General features: G+C 40.2%; 2 protein-coding genes across 2 annotated transcripts; both read left to right on the top strand.

Moving 5' to 3' along the window:
- The first annotated feature begins 6,143 nt into the window (after positions 1-6,143).
- Positions 6,144-7,971, top strand: LOC143592903 (uncharacterized). The gene has a single exon (XM_077072690.1). The coding sequence runs from the start codon at positions 6,797-6,799 to the stop codon at positions 7,733-7,735; it is 939 nt and encodes a 312-aa protein (XP_076928805.1). The 5' UTR covers positions 6,144-6,796; the 3' UTR covers positions 7,736-7,971.
- Positions 7,972-8,730: 759 nt separating this feature from the next.
- Positions 8,731-9,774, top strand: LOC143592904 (CDGSH iron-sulfur domain-containing protein NEET-like). Its single transcript, XM_077072691.1, has 2 exons — positions 8,731-9,001; positions 9,536-9,774. Exons 1-2 carry the CDS (start codon positions 8,808-8,810, stop codon positions 9,636-9,638), a joined length of 297 nt encoding a protein of 98 aa, XP_076928806.1. The 5' UTR covers positions 8,731-8,807; the 3' UTR covers positions 9,639-9,774.
- The last annotated feature ends 7,999 nt before the right edge of the window (positions 9,775-17,773 follow it).

Here is a 17,773-nt window from a genome sequence, read left to right on the forward strand (position 1 = left end):
CTATATATTGGATGATTCATATACCAAAATTATATATATAGGAGTTAAAGAATAGTAATAAAAATAAAATTAAATGCATTGAAGAAACGTATATTTGACACCTTCGTTTACCTAAAAGCATGGGACCAAACCGGTGTTAATTGGCATCTCATCTTCTAATCAATTGCCCCACCAAAAATTTAAGACATATCTTATCCTTTTCTTCTTTCTCTAATTATACAGGTTAATGTCAAAATCTAGATGAATATGACAAGAGTTCTAGCATCTACTTAGCGTGGACGGGCTCGCTTACTCTGTTGGCGAGTACTTGAGGTGGCATTATCCTATTCGTTAATTGTTGAGTGAATACTTGTGTGAGTGGGTAAACCACTCTAGCCCTTTACTAATACCCATTACAGATTTGTCAAACCGGTTAAGCTTATAGAGTTTTAACTCTAATTTCAAGTTTAATTCATAAAAGTTTATTGTTGTTTTAATCATATAAAATTATTGGATAAAGTTATTTATCGGTTTTTAAACTACCTTTCACACTATAAACACATTTAACACAACAATATATTCTTTTGGGGTATGTAGGCGTATGTACTCTATAGGCTAGATCCATCCAAATAAGGTTACAATGTTGAAAGTTAAATCTTCAAATGGGTTTTAAAAGAGAAGTTAAATGGATAAAGTGCAAGTTTAGTTTAATTAATTTGTTAATTAATTTGAGTTTAATTAGAATGTCTTTATTTTTATTTAAAGGGTTTGAGTCATAGCAGGACTAGATTTGGGTATAGCCACCAATTAAGGGTGTTTAATAATTAGTTTAAACTTGTGAAAATATCTTCTTCAATAATGTTATGCTTTAGTGCTTTATACTATGAATTTGTTATTTTCTTTGTGTCTTATTTGTTTGTAACATGTCGTATGACTCCTTACAAATGAACATTTTGCTAGTGATTTTGATATAGTATCTGCTACAATCAATTGATGTGATATTTACTTGTTATTTGAGTTTTTTTTCTTTAATATTATTGATCGGTTAAGCTTAAAGAGTTTAAGCATGATGCCACATATGGTTAAATTTAATAAACCTCTTCAATCATAATATATCACCAATGCTAAATTTCTTATTGTGTTTATCAGATAATTTCCCGTCACATAAATAATGCTACGTTAAAAGATTTTTTATTACCTTGTACATTATGACAAAACAATCTTTGGGGGTATGTAGGGGTATCAGGTATGTACTGGTTTTATATGTTTAGAATTTAGATCCATCCTAACCATCAACTAAGGTTACAACACCAACATGTTTGAACTGAATTCTTTGGTTCTATATAACATGAGCGTACATGTTATGCAACTTTTCATCAACCATTTATAAGTGTTTAATAAATAGTTTAAACTCGTGAAAATATCTTCTTCAAATAATGTTTAGATTTAAAAATCTTTGATCTCATATATTGGGCAATGATGATGATGCGTACCTATTTAGGCTATTTTTAACTTCTTTCAGCATAGTAGTCAAAAGATTCATAAGTGTTTGACTAATTATATCATATTATCAATGAAGAATCTAGAAAATGATGGGTATATCTTTTACGATAATGACACTACGGTAATGGGAATATGGGATGACGACATAATTCCAGTACCATGAGTAAATATGTATTGTATGACACAGTCAATTGGATTTTATTTGGTTGCACCCATCTTGTAGTCCATTGGTGGGCTCAATTCTCAATTGGTCTAAATAGATAGCAATCGTGACGTTTCTCATAATGTTTTTATTGTTTATTTATGATGAATACTCGTGAATGATAGACGATATTTATGTATCCCCATTGGCGTAGCTTAGTTAGGGCCAGGGGTGGCCCCGGCCTCTCCATTTTTTTTGCTCGGTGGTGTAAATTTATCCCTTTTCGACCGAAATTTTTTATACATAGTGTAAATTTACTCGTTTCCGACCGAAATTTTGAGCCCGCTCCCCTCTGTTTTTCGCTCGATAGGGTAAATATATCATTTTTCGGCCGAAAATTTGTATACATAGTGTAAATTTACCCGTTTCCGACCGAAATTTTGAGCCCGGCCCCACCGTGTTTATGCTCGGTAGTGTATATTTATCCTTTTTTGGCCGAAAATTTTTATGCATAGTGTAAATTTACCCGTTTCCAACCGAAATTTTGAGTCTGCACCCCTCTAGTTTAGGAATTTTTTTATACATATTGAATGCGGCCCCCTCGACGTGTATATCCAAACTTCGCCACCAGTATCCCATATACACTTCTTTTTAAAAGTAGTGATCCATCAGTAGAACTAATAGATAAGCTTATATAAATTATAAGCTTGAACTGTGTAATCAACAACTAAGTTAATAACAATAATTATGATCAACACAGATAAAAGCAAACATTAACAAACACTAAGTTAATATTAAAGTATTCTAATGGATAAAGATCTTATTGACGGTAACCGAATTATATTAATAGAAGTTGTCTAAAAACCCATCTATTTAAAAACCCGCATACAACTAATTATAGATCTTTTAGGATTAAATGTATACTTTGTACAAGTAAACAACTCTAAGTTTGATTTACTTTGTAATTTAGAAAAAAGAGTGTCATAGTCGGTATATTTTAAAAATTTATACTATTAAAAATATATTTTTTCTTGTAAATCATAAATTTTCATCTGCATCTTCTAAATGACAAACACACATAAAGTTTTAATTTTTATAGCTACTAAAAATAACTTTTATATAAGCAAAACCAAAATTTTATCTTGAAAACACTACTTATTCTTGATAAGAGCCTTTTTATAAAAGTCAACTGTCTTTTTATTATTGTAAAATCATTTTTTATGTAGTTGTGAAATTAAGAAAAGGAGGCAAGTTTGAGTCTCCAAGAGTTCTTGAAACTCCTATTTGTGGATTGATTCTATTTGAGATCCTACAACCATTGGTTTATATATGTATTTAAAACCAAAGTATATGCCATAACTTCTATATTAAAGTCGAAAATAAACTTTTACACAGCACATATGTCATGATAAACTTTACATCGACTTACAACAAACATAAAACCCAAATATTTAAATCATGATACAACAAAAACTGCTTCTATTGCCCTTTCATTTATCGACATGCTGTCTATGCATTATGGGGCAATTTTGGCAAGTGGTATTATGGTAAAAGATTAATGCAAAGATTTAAGGTTATATTATTTTTCTCTTCAATCCCGTTGATAAATGATAATCCCTAAGCACAATTACGGTTACCACCTTCTACTTTCCTAATTGTCTTTATACACGCGTCAGAAAATGTAAAACTGAGTCCTTTGCGTGATTCATGATAATAACCTTTGAAAATCTTAGAGACATGTTATACACTTTCAAATCAAATTATTTAGTTAGCCCAAAATTTTAATAGGATATAATCAAGACGAGACAACAAATTAGTATGATGATTATGATAATTCGAGGACCAAATTAAATGACCAAAATGATGGGGAATTGGCATTCGCTTATTAGGGTTCATTTTTTGAAATTCAGTTTCATAAAAATGCACTCATTTTGACTTAGATTTTAATATATGACAAAATCCAAAAATTCATTTTCTAATGAATGTTTAATACACTTAACTATATAACTAAAATATCTAACAAAACTTAGTGCCTATAGATTACCTTTAACATGTTAAGCAACTTGGACACTTTAATTGAAGCCGACTACACTTTCAGGTCATTACTTTATTGTCGTTAAGGTTTACAATCGTTTAGTATAACCTTAAGATTTTTGACTATTTGAGAAATTAACCACTGTAAAATAAGGATGGACAAATGGTACTGGGTACCGATACATATGTCTCCTAAAATCGGATCTATCAACAAACGAGTTTGCTCTTGATAATCGATCGAGGCGGGTGTGGGAAATCATACGATCGAAGAACAGTATAAAGATTAAACGATTCCGTAATCGGTATAAGAGAGATTCAAATATTGAATAAACACCAACCCCACCCAAAGTGAATTCCCTTTGGTTGGACCATTTACACCAAAAAAACACACCCTAAAATGGAAACAATAAAGCCCTATATATAGCTAAACATAGTAACCTAACATTCTAGAAGCTTTCTCTTTCGTTGAAGCTAAACGTGTGCATCAATGCTCTCGTCTCGGATCCAGATTGCTCGTAGACACATTACCTATTTGATTAACAAAAATATATTTAACAAATATCGCCTTTTTGACATCGTAAGTCACATTTTTGCCCTTACAGGTACCAAACTGGTACCGACATTTTGAGGTTTTAGGATCGGTTCCAATACTTGTATTTGGAGGGTTTCACTAACGGTATTTTTAAAACTGATATTTTCGATACCGAGTTCGTATCTATTTTAAAAATAAAGTGAGACAAGAGGAGAGAATTTGTTTAGGACAAATTAGATGTTGGTTTCTAAGGTCGTGGATGATAATGAATTATGATAGTTGATCCACTTGGAAGATCATACATCAAAAGTCAAACTTTGTTGACAATTGGTTGATCAAATTGCAAGCCCCTCCCACATTTCGAGGTAGATCTAATCTTTGAGGTTTCATCACTTGACGAACTTATTTTGCGTAATTTTAGAATCTCATCATTTCGGGAGCATTTGGTTGATATTTGAGAAAGAGAATGGAAAAAAGGAAGGCATAGATATAACTTGGTACATATATTGATATATAGATCAAAGAAAAATCTTCTAGTCAATATGTTTAATTATATGATTATAAATATATATTTAGTTAGTTATATAATAGATCAAAGAAAAAAAATCTTCTAATCAATATGTTTAATTAATTATATGATTAGAAATATATGTTTAATTAGAAAAAAAATCTTCACCACTATAACCTCAGTTAAGCCACTTAAGTTTTCTTTTTTCTTTGATAATCTTCTTCCTCGTTCGATTCAATTTTTTTTTTTTGAGAAAATATTGATCCTTTTATATATAACACAAACCGAACTACATCTGGATAATGGGTAAGCGAGCAACAAGCTGCGCCGCTATCCCCTTTTGAATCGCAAAGCCTATTCTACTAAATATAAATCCTTGGTTCCTCGGGCTCTGCGAGTCACAGTGGACCACTTTCTGCACCCGCTCCAAGAAGCGAACCGCCTCGGGAGCTAGGGATCCAAAAGTGTCGAAGGCAAATGGAATGAACACGTGCTGATTCTCCAAACACGATGTCTCATGCTTAGCAACCTTCCTAGACTCCGCTCTCAAAACCGCCTGTCCCGGTACGAAGCCACTGTCTCTCAGCCCCACCAACGGGGACACCCCAGTGAGGTCAACACACGCATGCTTACCCCCTGCCTAGCCAAACACAAGAACATCCGCATAACGCATGGTAGATTTTATATTTGTTACATACACATACACGTGAGTATTATGTTCATTTATATAAAAATCATCAAACTAGTTTTTCATATGTTTTCAATTTTTGTGTTGCATGAACATCTTCATTTTAGAAGTGGCCACACGTATCCCGTTATTATTCCAATCCCTGTTCTACCCTCGCGGATTCGATTCCAATACTAAAATAAATTCTACACCCAAAATACAACAAATCACATGATAATTAATAAAAACACCGTCAAGCGTTGTTATTATTATTATTATTATTATTATTATTAAATTAAGTATTAATTTATCATTATAGTTTTGCTTAATCTAATTTTTACGTAGAAGTCAAAAAATGACAACCAGGAGTCCAGAAGACACGAGGGAGTTGATGCATAAGATAAAGTTAAAAATTTAAAAATGATTCTTCACTTGAAAATAAATTAAGATTGCATGTGCCCTTTGGTCTATGTAACACATTCAAACACAAGCAAATATATATAATAAGCAAATATATACTTCATCCGTCCCATTTTAAATGTCATGGGACCCAAAACACATAAATTAAGAAATGTTTGATCATTTTATTATTTTATGAGCTGTAAAATGACAATAATGTCCTTTTAAGTTATTATGGCTAAAAACCATTTTTCTTCCTTGATATATGTAATAGTAAGGGCACAATTAAAAATTGAATTTATATGTATAGAATTGATATTAAATTGGGACAACCAAAAATGAAAAATGGATATTTAAAATTGGACGAAAGGAGTATAATGCATCCACTCACATCAAAATCTAAAACATTCAACTTGTCATTGCATTAATTTCTTCAACCAATCAAAATCCCACCTTACACTACTCAAATATTTGATCTAAATCCATATGGTTGCCTACAAGGTCTTTGCAAAAATGTCTCAACCAAAAACTCACCATACACTGCTTAAATCTTTGATATAAATCATTCTTTGTGTATTCACCTAGCCTAAATTCAAATACCAATATGGGTATTGAAACATGGCTAATCAATGTTAAGAAATCCATATCACACACCTTCGATTCGGTCCATGTAACCCGCCCAAACAAACCCGTGATCAAGAAATCAAAGGTTGGAGTTTTGGCCTTTGAGATCGCGACGATCACGCCAAAACTCAATCACTTGTGGCACATTCTCTCAGACGAAAACATGACCCGTCTTCGAAATGAGACAATATGCATACAAGGAGTTTGTAAAGTTGTCTCAACGAACGACGCGTTTCTTTTGAGCTTAGCGTGTGCGGAGATCATTGAAAATGTGAAAATAATATCCAAATCGGTGTCGAGACTGAGTAAAAGGTGCGAAGACTCGAAGCTTAGGGGATTCGAGACGTTGTTTGACGGGTTTGCAACACGGGCCGTGATCCGTATTCTTGGATTTTGAGTAGGAAAGAAATGGAGGCTAATAATAAGAAGATGGAACAATGTGTTGCAGCCACTGGTACACTGCATAAAGAGATTGATGAGCAAACTGTTATAGAAAAAAGTTTAAAGAAATATACAAAATGTGATAGTCAAAGTAAAGATCATCATATTCATGATATGCAACAAAAGCTTCAATGGCAGAAACAAAAGATAAAGTTTTTAAAGAATAAATCTTTATGGAACAAAAGTTTTGATGCAATAACTTCATTGCTAGCAAGATCAATGTTCACAATTCTTTCAAGAATCAAACTTGTTTTCAACATTAACCACGGTTATCCGCCTCTCCCGAGAAGCCTTTCTGCGTCCGCGATGGTCTATCCATCCGATCAAGACTCGGGTTCTTTAAACTTTGTATCGGGGCAGCTAACCCGAACCACCCAAACCTCAAAACATGAAGAAATTAATAATATTTCACATGAGTTTTTCGAGACGAGTTCAAAGATACTAAAACCTTCATCGACATGTTTAGGATTCGCTGCTCTCGCTTTACATTATGCCAATTTGATTATTGTAACTGAGAAAATGATACGATCGCCTCAACTGGTCGGTGTTGATGCTCGAGATGATGTTTATAACATGTTACCGAATAGCATACGGGCTTCGTTAAGGGGTCGGTTGAGAGGGATTGGGTTTAGCGCGAGTGATCCGGTTCTTGTGGGTGAGTGGAGGGAGGCTTTGGGGAAGATATTGGGGTGGCTGTCACCATTGGCTCATAATATGTTGAAATGGCAGAATGAAAGAAGCTATGAACATCAGAACTTGATGCCGAAAACGGGTGTGCTTCTTTTGCAAACATTGTTCTTTGCTGATCAACAGAAGACTGAGGATGCTATAACTGAGTTATTAGTTGGTTTGAATTATATTTGGAGGTTTGATAATGCTAAAGCTTTGTTAAATTGTACTAAATGATTTGTATCCCTGTTTCAATTTTATTCTTTTTGGATGGGTGGGTGGTGTTCACGAATGATGATATAGAATGGTATGTATATTAATTGAGGTTGAAAGATTTAAAGAAGTGTGTGCAGGTGTATTCTGGAGATGATTTTGTGATGTTGAATAAATAATAAGTTGTGATTAATGAATAGTTAGAGATACTGTAATTTGGTTTTAGTAAGTTATAATAGTTAGAAAAGTAATTATTTGAGTGTTTGTCAAAAATTTGATCTTTATGAAACAAAATGACCTAAGGGAACATGTGTATAAAAATGAATTTGGAAGTGAAGTTTAGAAAACATTTTTATTTTGACTTAGAGGGAGAAATGCACCGGAATACCGGTATATACCATGCTATTGAATTTACATCAATGCACTAGTCGTTTTAGAATATGCATAATGCATGGAGAGAGAAATCTAAGCATGAATCGTCAAACCATCGGTAGAGGTGCAACGTAAATAGTGAAATACGTTTTGAACCTGTACTGAAACCATTTTTGAAACCAAAAGATATGGAGACGAACCGTTGGCTTGGAATTGCTTCAAGTGTGTTGGGTTAGGAGACGGTTTAGAAACTAGTAAGTGACCCAAAACGAAAACACAAAGACCTAACCGGGAAATAATATTAATTTTCTTGTCATGGAAGATGTTTACATTTTAAATCAGTCATGTTAGCCCACGCTACCTTTCAACTTTTCTTGCATATCCGCCACTAATGTTTAGTGTGTACTTGGAGAAAATTTTGTAAATGAGAATGAAAATCGTGTGGTGGACTAGAATCCTTTCTTTTGGGCCGTTGTTGTGAGTGAATGAAAATGCAAACATAAACCAGCTGGTATGAAAGCCCAATAACTATATTTCCAGTTTTATAAATGACATTTACAAAAGCCCATATGAAATCGTGTGGTGGAGGAAAGATCCACGTGTAAATCATCCATACATAGACCGTGCTCGCCACACGTTCACTATCCACTTCAACCTTCCCCGTTAAAACATTAACAAACCCTTCACCCAAGTCATTGCAAATACAGAACACACGAGTCGATCAATGGCTTCAATTGGGCTTCCTTTCGGCTTATTATCATCACCACCCAAGTCTCTCAAACCGTCCACCACACGGCGGATGGTGGCGGTGAGAGCAGAAGCCGGTGCTATAAACCCTGAAATCAGAAAGACCGAAGACAAAGTCGTTGATTCCGTCGTCGTTACCGAACTCGCCAAACCACTCACTGCTTATTGCAGGTAACGTACCCAGAGTAAAACCATATACAAATACCTCAGTCCGTATAGGTACCATTTAAAATAAAAGTAAAAGAAAAATACCAAAACCGAATGGTTTTGATACTGAAGACATGGAAATCGAGTAGCGATGGTACGTGTTCAGTACGGTACCTTTGGTTTCTTTAGGGATGAGATGGGTACCCGAACGTTTTATTGATTTTAGTATTTAAAATATAAAAAAATACCAAAACCGAATGATACCGATACCAAAAAGGTCGTTATAATCAAACACCACCCATGGTGTGTTAAGAACTCTATATGACACTTCAAACATCTGACACTATCCAACGCAAAAGCACAAAATTTAGCCCCTATACGAGCCGTATAGACGCATATGGTGTCCAAATAATCTATATGGTGTGCGAATAACCTATACCTGCCAAAAACATATCATTCGAGTATTGGTACTGGTAACTGCTCCACATGATCTAATTGTGCAAAAACCCTAGAACTTTAGAAAGTTGACTATTTTGATTTGGACTTTTGATTGTGTAGGTGTTGGAGGTCTGGTACTTTCCCACTATGTGATGGTAGTCATGTGAAGCACAATAAAGCCACTGGAGATAATGTTGGCCCCTTGTTATTGAAAAAGCAATAGAAGCTAATTGTGGTATTTATGAACCTATGATCGAATGAATCGTGTTTTTGTCTTAATTTGTATGTTGATCTTTTCATATAGAGCGGATATATTTTAATCCCATCAGTCTTGTTTCAAGGACATTATAGTTTGCTGATTTCATTTATTAGTCTATCAACTATGCCAAACTTTGGATTTAAGATCTACACGGGTAATGGTAGCGTGAGATGGATTCACACAAACATGTTTTATGAGTACTGTTTACCGATCATGTTGTTTTCTAGATTTCATTATGCTCAGTTGCGTCAAAATTGCATGATTGAGTGGATAATGGAGTGGTTAACATGCATTACAGTGAATTTGATACAATCAAGTAAACCACCTGAAAGAGGATTCGGTTAGTAAGGATGGAATTGAGAAGTTGGTTCGGTTGTTTGGGTCTATACATTTTGTTTATCTAGTTTAGTTGTTTAAACTTAAAGTCCTAGCCATTTGGAGTTTTGAGTTTTAATAGCTTTGGTTAGCCATTTTGAAAACCCAAACTCATCCTTTAGGACCCAGAGAGGCACCAATACCACTAGGACAAAACCCTTTCATATTTAGTTTATTAAGATAATTGGTTTATATATATCTAATAGCTAGGTTGATATAGTATTTGATCGGGCTATGTTTGGTCTATATAAATATAGGTCTAGTGTTGTTTGTTTTATGTATTTAATTTTGAAGGAAAGTTAGTAAAATAGAGTTGTGTTTACCACAATTGAAGAGACGTGGATCGACTCACTGGTAGACGATCTACTTTCCTCGGGTGTGATTATGCTATTTCACCGATGGATCTCTGGGATCTGGACTCTTCCACCTACAAAATGAACAGTACCGTCAACTTACCCCTCAGAAAGGGACAGAGGGGTCCTCTTTGGGGTAACCCTCCGGTGTGAGAATAAGTATTTGTAGGAGAAGATAATAATATGAGAGTAAGGAAATTTGGAGAGTATTGCTTAATGTAGCTGAATACTGTGTGATTGAGAGTGTTACTGGATGTAACTGAGTGTGATTGAATGTCTTTCCTTGTGGAGTTGATGTGGTATTTATAGTGCTAGGGTTTCCACTGATTGAGCTCAGCCTTGTTGGCCTCCTCCAATTGATTTGCGCCATGTGTCCTTGGGGACACCTGGTGCTTTTTCATTGGTTATAATCACGTGGTAGCACATGGGTTATGCTGAGTTGTCCACCTTTCATTTGGCAGCTGTCAACATCAGCATATTCTTATTCCTTAAAAAGATACCTTCTGGAAGGTTGTCTGACGTGCACAATCAAGGTTGCCCTAATCCTGATTTGGATAAGGACGAGGTTGATTATGTGCATGTGTGATATGCGCCTATCCTGAGGATGCGCGAGGTCTTCTCTTTATTCTCACGCGCAGATGTTTCATGCGCAGATGTGATATGCACAAGCATGTGATATGCGCCACGCGCGGATGCGCCACGCGCAGATGTGATGTGCGTGAGCATATGTGATGCGTGAGCATATGTGATGCGTGAGCATATGTGATATGCGTGAGCATATGTGATGCCTGAGCATGTGATGCATGAGCATATGTTATATGCGCCATGCGCATAGGTTTTGGCTTTGTGCCTTCATAATGTCTTGATTTCAAGACTCTTGTCTATATCTTGTGGGGTGTTGAGGCGGGTACATACCTCTTCAAGCCCCCCCCCCCCCCAGTCTAATGTGTGTCTTGTCTCGCGCGAGCGAGGTAAGATAGATATTAGACTTAATAGTTTTCTCTTTTAATAGGGTTTTGTCTTTTTCTTCTTATTACTCGTCGTTGCGCGAAATTCTATCCTTTTGGTTGAAACGAATCGTCTATGTACGTGATGGAGACGTGTCAGACCTTTCGTGTGCTTGAGGTGCTACAGTTGCCTTTCATGTCCCCTCACATAGTGTCAGGAACACGTGTCGCGCTCGCGTTGGTCCGTACCTGCGAGTGGTGGCGCGTGAACTCTGGTGGCAGCTGTATCGTTTCTTTTCGTGTCCCCTCACACAGTGTCAGGGACACGTGTTGCGCTCGCATTGGCTTACACCTGCGAGTGGGGGCGCGTGAAGTCCGATCAGCACCACTTTTTCTCTCTCCTGGGCCTATAAAAGCCAGCCCCTTTGAGTTTTCTATCCTTCATCTTCTTGTTTATTCAGAGCTTTTTCTTTCTTTCATTCTATTCCGATTTCCGTCTTCTGCTTCCAGATCTCTGTTCTTTTAGAGGCATCCTCCGTTCGTTTTTACAGTTGTATGTCTGATAGTTCAGACAACACAATCTCCCCTATCCATCGCCGTGTTAAATCGTTAGTAATGTCAACTTTGAAGAAGACTGGCAAGGGGAAGAAAGTTGCTGAGGCCTCATCGGAGGAGGTAGGGAGGACCAAAACAGTGAAGAAGTGGGATGAGATTCCCTGCAAACTGAGGCAGGCCGACTTTGACGGCCTTATCGCCTCTCAGGGTTTTCTCCCTGAGTATGGCTGCATGTTGCCGGCGGCCGGGCAAACGGCGGCGGACCCGCCCACCGGGTATATATCCCTTTATAGCCATTTTTTCACCCACTGCAACATTCGTCTCCCGATGACAAGGTTTGTGGGTGCGCTGCTTAAGTTCTATGGGATTCATATATCCCAAGTCCATCCGTTTGGACTTGTGCGCATGACTCACTTTGAGTTCATGTGCAAATCCCAGCGCGAGGAGCCCACCCCTCGGCGCTTTCAATTTTTTTATAAGCCCAAGATCCAAGATTCTTGGTTCTCCTTCATTCCTCGCAGTCAGAAGGTGAAGTGCTGCACTGTTTCATTCAAGAGCCTTCATGACTGGTCTGAGAGATTTTTCTACATCAGGGCTGGTGTGATCCCCATCCGCATGGCCATGCGCGCGATCTCTTCTGCGCCTGCGGATGTGGGTGTCCTCAAGAACCCAACTGGCGCCTGGGTAAACAAGTTGACTGCCGAACCATCCCCCGCCAAGAACATTTGCGAGGAGGCGCTGGTGGGGGTTGGTATGAGCAGAAGGTGGGCCGACAGCGCGACTGAGCCCGTTATCCAAGTTGACGGCTTGTGTAAGTTAATCTCATTGCCTTACTTCTGCGCGAATATAATTCGTTTTGCTGATATCATTTGATTTGTTTTGTGCAGTCACCAAGGAGTATATCCACGCCGCCTATGATGAGCATATGGAGGGTGGCTCCGTCGCGCTGGGCGCTGGGGAGGTTGGCTTCCCCGATCGCTTTGATGACATGTTCATCCCTGTTGATCTGGGATTTCTCTTTGAGAGCGATGCGCCTGGTAAGCCTTTGTACTAATGCTTATGCCTTTATAATACCAAATTTGGCTAACATTTCCGTTGCATGTATTGTAGATGCGCTCGAAAACTACGAGCTGGAGCTCGCGGAAGAGGAGGAGGAGGAGGAAGCGCCCCAACTAAAGCGTAAAGCTAAGGGGAAAACTGGCGCAGGGGCCAGTAAGAAACAGAAGAAAGATGATGCCCCTGTTGTTCAGGATCCTCCTACTCAGGCGAAGGGACCTGAGAAAACCCAGGTGTATACCACCAAGTTTTCCTTGTCTTCCCTGCCTCAAAAAGTGGGCAGACCTCCTGTCCACTTGAGGTATGGTGCCACTACCTCCTCCCACCCCTCGGCGCTTTCAATTTTTTTATAAGCCCAAGATCCAAGATTCTTGGTTCTCCTTCATTCCTCGCAGTCAGAAGGTGAAGTGCTGCACTGTTTCATTCAAGAGCCTTCATGACTGGTCTGAGAGATTTTTCTACATCAGGGCTGGTGTGATCCCCATCCGCATGGCCATGCGCGCGATCTCTTCTGCGCCTGCGGATGTGGGTGTCCTCAAGAACCCAACTGGCGCCTGGGTAAACAAGTTGACTGCCGAACCATCCCCCGCCAAGAACATTTGCGAGGAGGCGCTGGTGGGGGTTGGTATGAGCAGAAGGTGGGCCGACAGCGCGACTGAGCCCGTTATCCAAGTTGACGGCTTGTGTAAGTTAATCTCATTGCCTTACTTCTGCGCGAATATAATTCGTTTTGCTGATATCATTTGATTTGTTTTGTGCAGTCACCAAGGAGTATATCCACGCCGCCTATGATGAGCATATGGAGGGTGGCTCCGTCGCGCTGGGCGCTGGGGAGGTTGGCTTCCCCGATCGCTTTGATGACATGTTCATCCCTGTTGATCTGGGATTTCTCTTTGAGAGCGATGCGCCTGGTAAGCCTTTGTACTAATGCTTATGCCTTTATAATACCAAATTTGGCTAACATTTCCGTTGCATGTATTGTAGATGCGCTCGAAAACTACGAGCTGGAGCTCGCGGAAGAGGAGGAGGAGGAGGAAGCGCCCCAACTAAAGCGTAAAGCTAAGGGGAAAACTGGCGCAGGGGCCAGTAAGAAACAGAAGAAAGATGATGCCCCTGTTGTTCAGGATCCTCCTACTCAGGCGAAGGGACCTGAGAAAACCCAGGTGTATACCACCAAGTTTTCCTTGTCTTCCCTGCCTCAAAAAGTGGGCAGACCTCCTGTCCACTTGAGGTATGGTGCCACTACCTCCTCCCTTCGCGCGGCGGAAAAGGGAAGCGGTGTTGCGCCTTCGACAGGTATACTTTGCTTATCCTTTGGTTATCTTTTAAGGTTCTTTGAGCGCGATTCTGATAGAATTACTAATGAATCTTTGCTCACTCAAATGTTTGTAGAGCCGGCGACCCTGGTGGACCAACCTCAGGCGCAACAAGGTGCCGAGCCTGCGCCGGAGGTCGCTTCGAAGTCCCCTGTTTTACCCTCCAAAAAGGGGAGAATGGACTTCATGGCGATGTTTGCCTCGCGAACGGAGTTGCGCCAAGGTATGTACTGCCCTTTTATTTTCTGACTTTTTTCTTTTAGATCAATTCTTTTTGTTGATTTTTCATAGAGGTCATTGCTGGTGTACAAGCTGCTGGTGGCACTCCTGGCGCCGGTGCCAGCGCCGCTGGTTCTGCTCCTGCTCCTGCAAGTGCTGAATCTCCCCTCATCGGGATTACTAAGGAGCAGGAGGCCGTTTTACGCGCCGACCTGGCGGCGTCGAGACCTCCCTCACCTCCTCCTGCGCACAGCCCTCCTCGCGAGACTGTATTTGGTTCTAGGTCGCAGGAGAAAAGGCCTGTTTCCGAGGAGGGTGAGGAGTTTGAAGTTGAAGACTCCGACGGCGGCCGCGCCAGCCCTGCAGCGTCACGAGGTTTCGCGGCAGAGCCTTCTCGTGGGGCTGGCGCTGACTTTTCTGCTTCATCCCCGCAGGTATAGTTTCGTTTTTGCTCCGCTGCGCGGACTTCCATCTTAGTGTTTTGATGACTTAGATAATTACTTTGTGTTTGCAGGAAGCCGATCACATTTACCGCCCTAGATGGAATATTACTGAGGACAGCTCATTTCAATCCATGGGTGTGTGTGCGGAATTCTGGGCTCATTCTGTGCCTCCAGCTGAAAGGAGGTTTCAGGAGGGCCGCGCTCGCGATGACTTGCTCAACGATCATCTGTTTGCTGGGTCGGCCTTCTTTGCTGCCTCCCAAGAGCTTCGCTATGATTACGTAAAGGTACGTGATGCTCTTGCGGAAGCCAAGCAAGAGGCTAAAGTGTCTGCTTGGCATCTTTCTGATGCTCGAGAGAGAGCTGAGAAGCTCCAAGCAGAGCTCAGTGAGAACAGAGCAAGTGCTAACACCGCCTTCGTGAAGCGCGGTCATGAGCTACAGGCTGCGAGGGAGAAGCTACAGGCGGCCGAGGCGGACGCGGCCAAGTACGCGCGCAGAGTGCGTGACTTGGAGCTGGACGCCGAGGCGCGTGACCAAGCTCTTGTCCGGTCTATAACTGAGAAATCATCACTGGAGAGTGAGGTTGCGCGCCTGAAGAAGGAGCTGGCGGCCGCGCAGGCCGAAAAAGATGAAGCCCTGGCGACAGCAACGTCTAGCCAGGAAGCACTTGACCTTGCGCGAGCGGAAAAAGAAGAAGCCTTGGCGGCAGCAGCGTCTGACAAAGAGGAGCTGAAACAAACTAAGGAAACTGTTGAGTTGTTAAACTCTCAGATTCCTTCTCTTGAGACGTCTGTTGCTTCCCTCGCGCAGGATCGCCAATGGCTAGTCTCACAGGGCATGACTCGTTGCGCTTACGCGATGAAATACTCAGACGAGTTTCAGGCCCTTGTGATGGATTGCAACGCTGCCGCGCGCCTGGTGGGTCGAGCTGAAGGGTTCAAGGATGGCTATGAATATGGGATGCTGAAGAAGAACCCATCCGACTACCCTTATCAGAGCGACGTTGCCTGCGCGGACATGGCCGCGATGGGGGAGAAGTATTTGAATACTCCTATTCCCATCCTTGGGCAGGTATTTTATCCTTAATGATATTACCCTGACTTATTTTCCAAGTCTTTTTTGTACTTATATTTTTCCATATGATTTGCAGATATCCGCGCTTGCTGACCAGCCCGACCTCGGCGCGCTAAAGAAATTACTTGACGAGTGCGAAGGGGCTGGTGGCGGCGATGATGGCGCGGGGAATGCTGCTCCTGCTAGCGGCTCTGGCGTGGCCAAAGGATCCGCTCCTGACACTGTTGTGCTAGAAGACTCCATTCAGGATGAACAACTTGACTATGGTCAGTTTGGAGATGACGAGGAGCAGGCTGCGCCAGATGCTGAGGGCGGTGATGAGGATTATGAAGAGGCTGACGTCGACGTGGAGACTTGAGAAGCCCTTCATGTTTTTTATTTTAATTTGTAGTTTGTATCTCATCATCTTGTAAACTTGTAAATTTCAATGCTTTGGAATGAAATTTTGTTTTTCCCTTCTTTGCATCTTGCGCATTCCCTGTTCATCTTTTTATATCGCATGTTTGCTTGTTGAAAATAAGATATGCTTGCACGTTGAAATAAGAACAAGGTTATAAGGAAATTATTATACTTAATCCTTGTCATATTGTAAGTGATTTTGCCATATCTTGATTATGTTGACACGTGCCTTGGCGTTTTCATTATTCCTCTTTTGCGCGACGTTATCGCGCATTCATTATATGGAATTATGAGTTTTTTAGCCTTTACATGTGTTACTCAGATATCCACTACAATTTCATGCGCGACCCCAACCTGAGACCTTAACAACTATGTTTTGGCATTTGCTTTGCCTTAGTTGTGTTTAGGTATTTTATGGTCAGGCTGCGCAGCATGTAAGATGGATGTTGTGAGTGATTTGAGCTAAGGCTCACATTATTGGGCTAAGGCCCTGAGCTAAGGCTCATATTATTGGGCTAAGGCCCTGACGTTTTAAAGTTAAGACTCGTTAACGCGTTTTTGAGCTTGAAGCTCGCGCATGTATGTTTTACTTCGTTTTATTTTGTTTTGATGTCAATACAATGTTGTCATATTGCTCAAAATTAATAAAGGGAAGTGTGAAACATGTATGCAAAAGGTAATAGAATCCACATTAAGAGAAGATAGCGCGTATCATTATTCATAATGGCTTAAAAAGCCTTGATTACAAACTTGACAATTTTTACATGAAACATTTTCTCAGCTGTGCCGCGTTCCATGCGCGCGGGATCTTCTTTCCATTCAAATCTTTTAAAGTGTATGCGCCTTTTCCCAATTCTTCCGAGACTTGATAAGGTCCCTCCCAATTGGGGGACATTTTTCCCGGGGGTATCGCGCGGCTAGCTTCATTGTTTCGAAGGACAAAATCATTTTTCTTGAAGTGGCATTCTTTCACGCGCTGGTTGTAATATTTTTCCAGCTTTTTCTTGTACTTGGCTTCACTGATGATAGCCGCCTCTCTGCGCCCTTCAAGTAAGTTGAGATCCAACCTCCTTTCGCGCTCGTTATCAATCTTGTTCATCATGAGCACTCTATGGGATGGGCATCCAATTTCTGCTGGAATCATTGCCTCCGTTCCATAGGTTAGGCTGAACGGGGATTCGCCATTGCTGGTTTTGCTTAATGTCCTGTGTGCCCACTGGACATTAGGTAGCTCTTCGACCCAAGAATGGGATTCTCCCTCCAACCTTTTCTTCAGCCCATTTAACAAGCTTTGGTTCGCGCGTTCCACTTGTCCATTCCCCTGAGGGTGATAAACTGAAGTGAAAATTTGGTTGATGCG

This window comes from Bidens hawaiensis, unplaced genomic scaffold (assembly GCF_021521415.1).
Source record: "Bidens hawaiensis isolate Kalapana, Puna unplaced genomic scaffold, B.hawaiensis_p1.1 tig00041358_1, whole genome shotgun sequence".
Taxonomy (NCBI): domain Eukaryota; kingdom Viridiplantae; phylum Streptophyta; class Magnoliopsida; order Asterales; family Asteraceae; genus Bidens; species Bidens hawaiensis.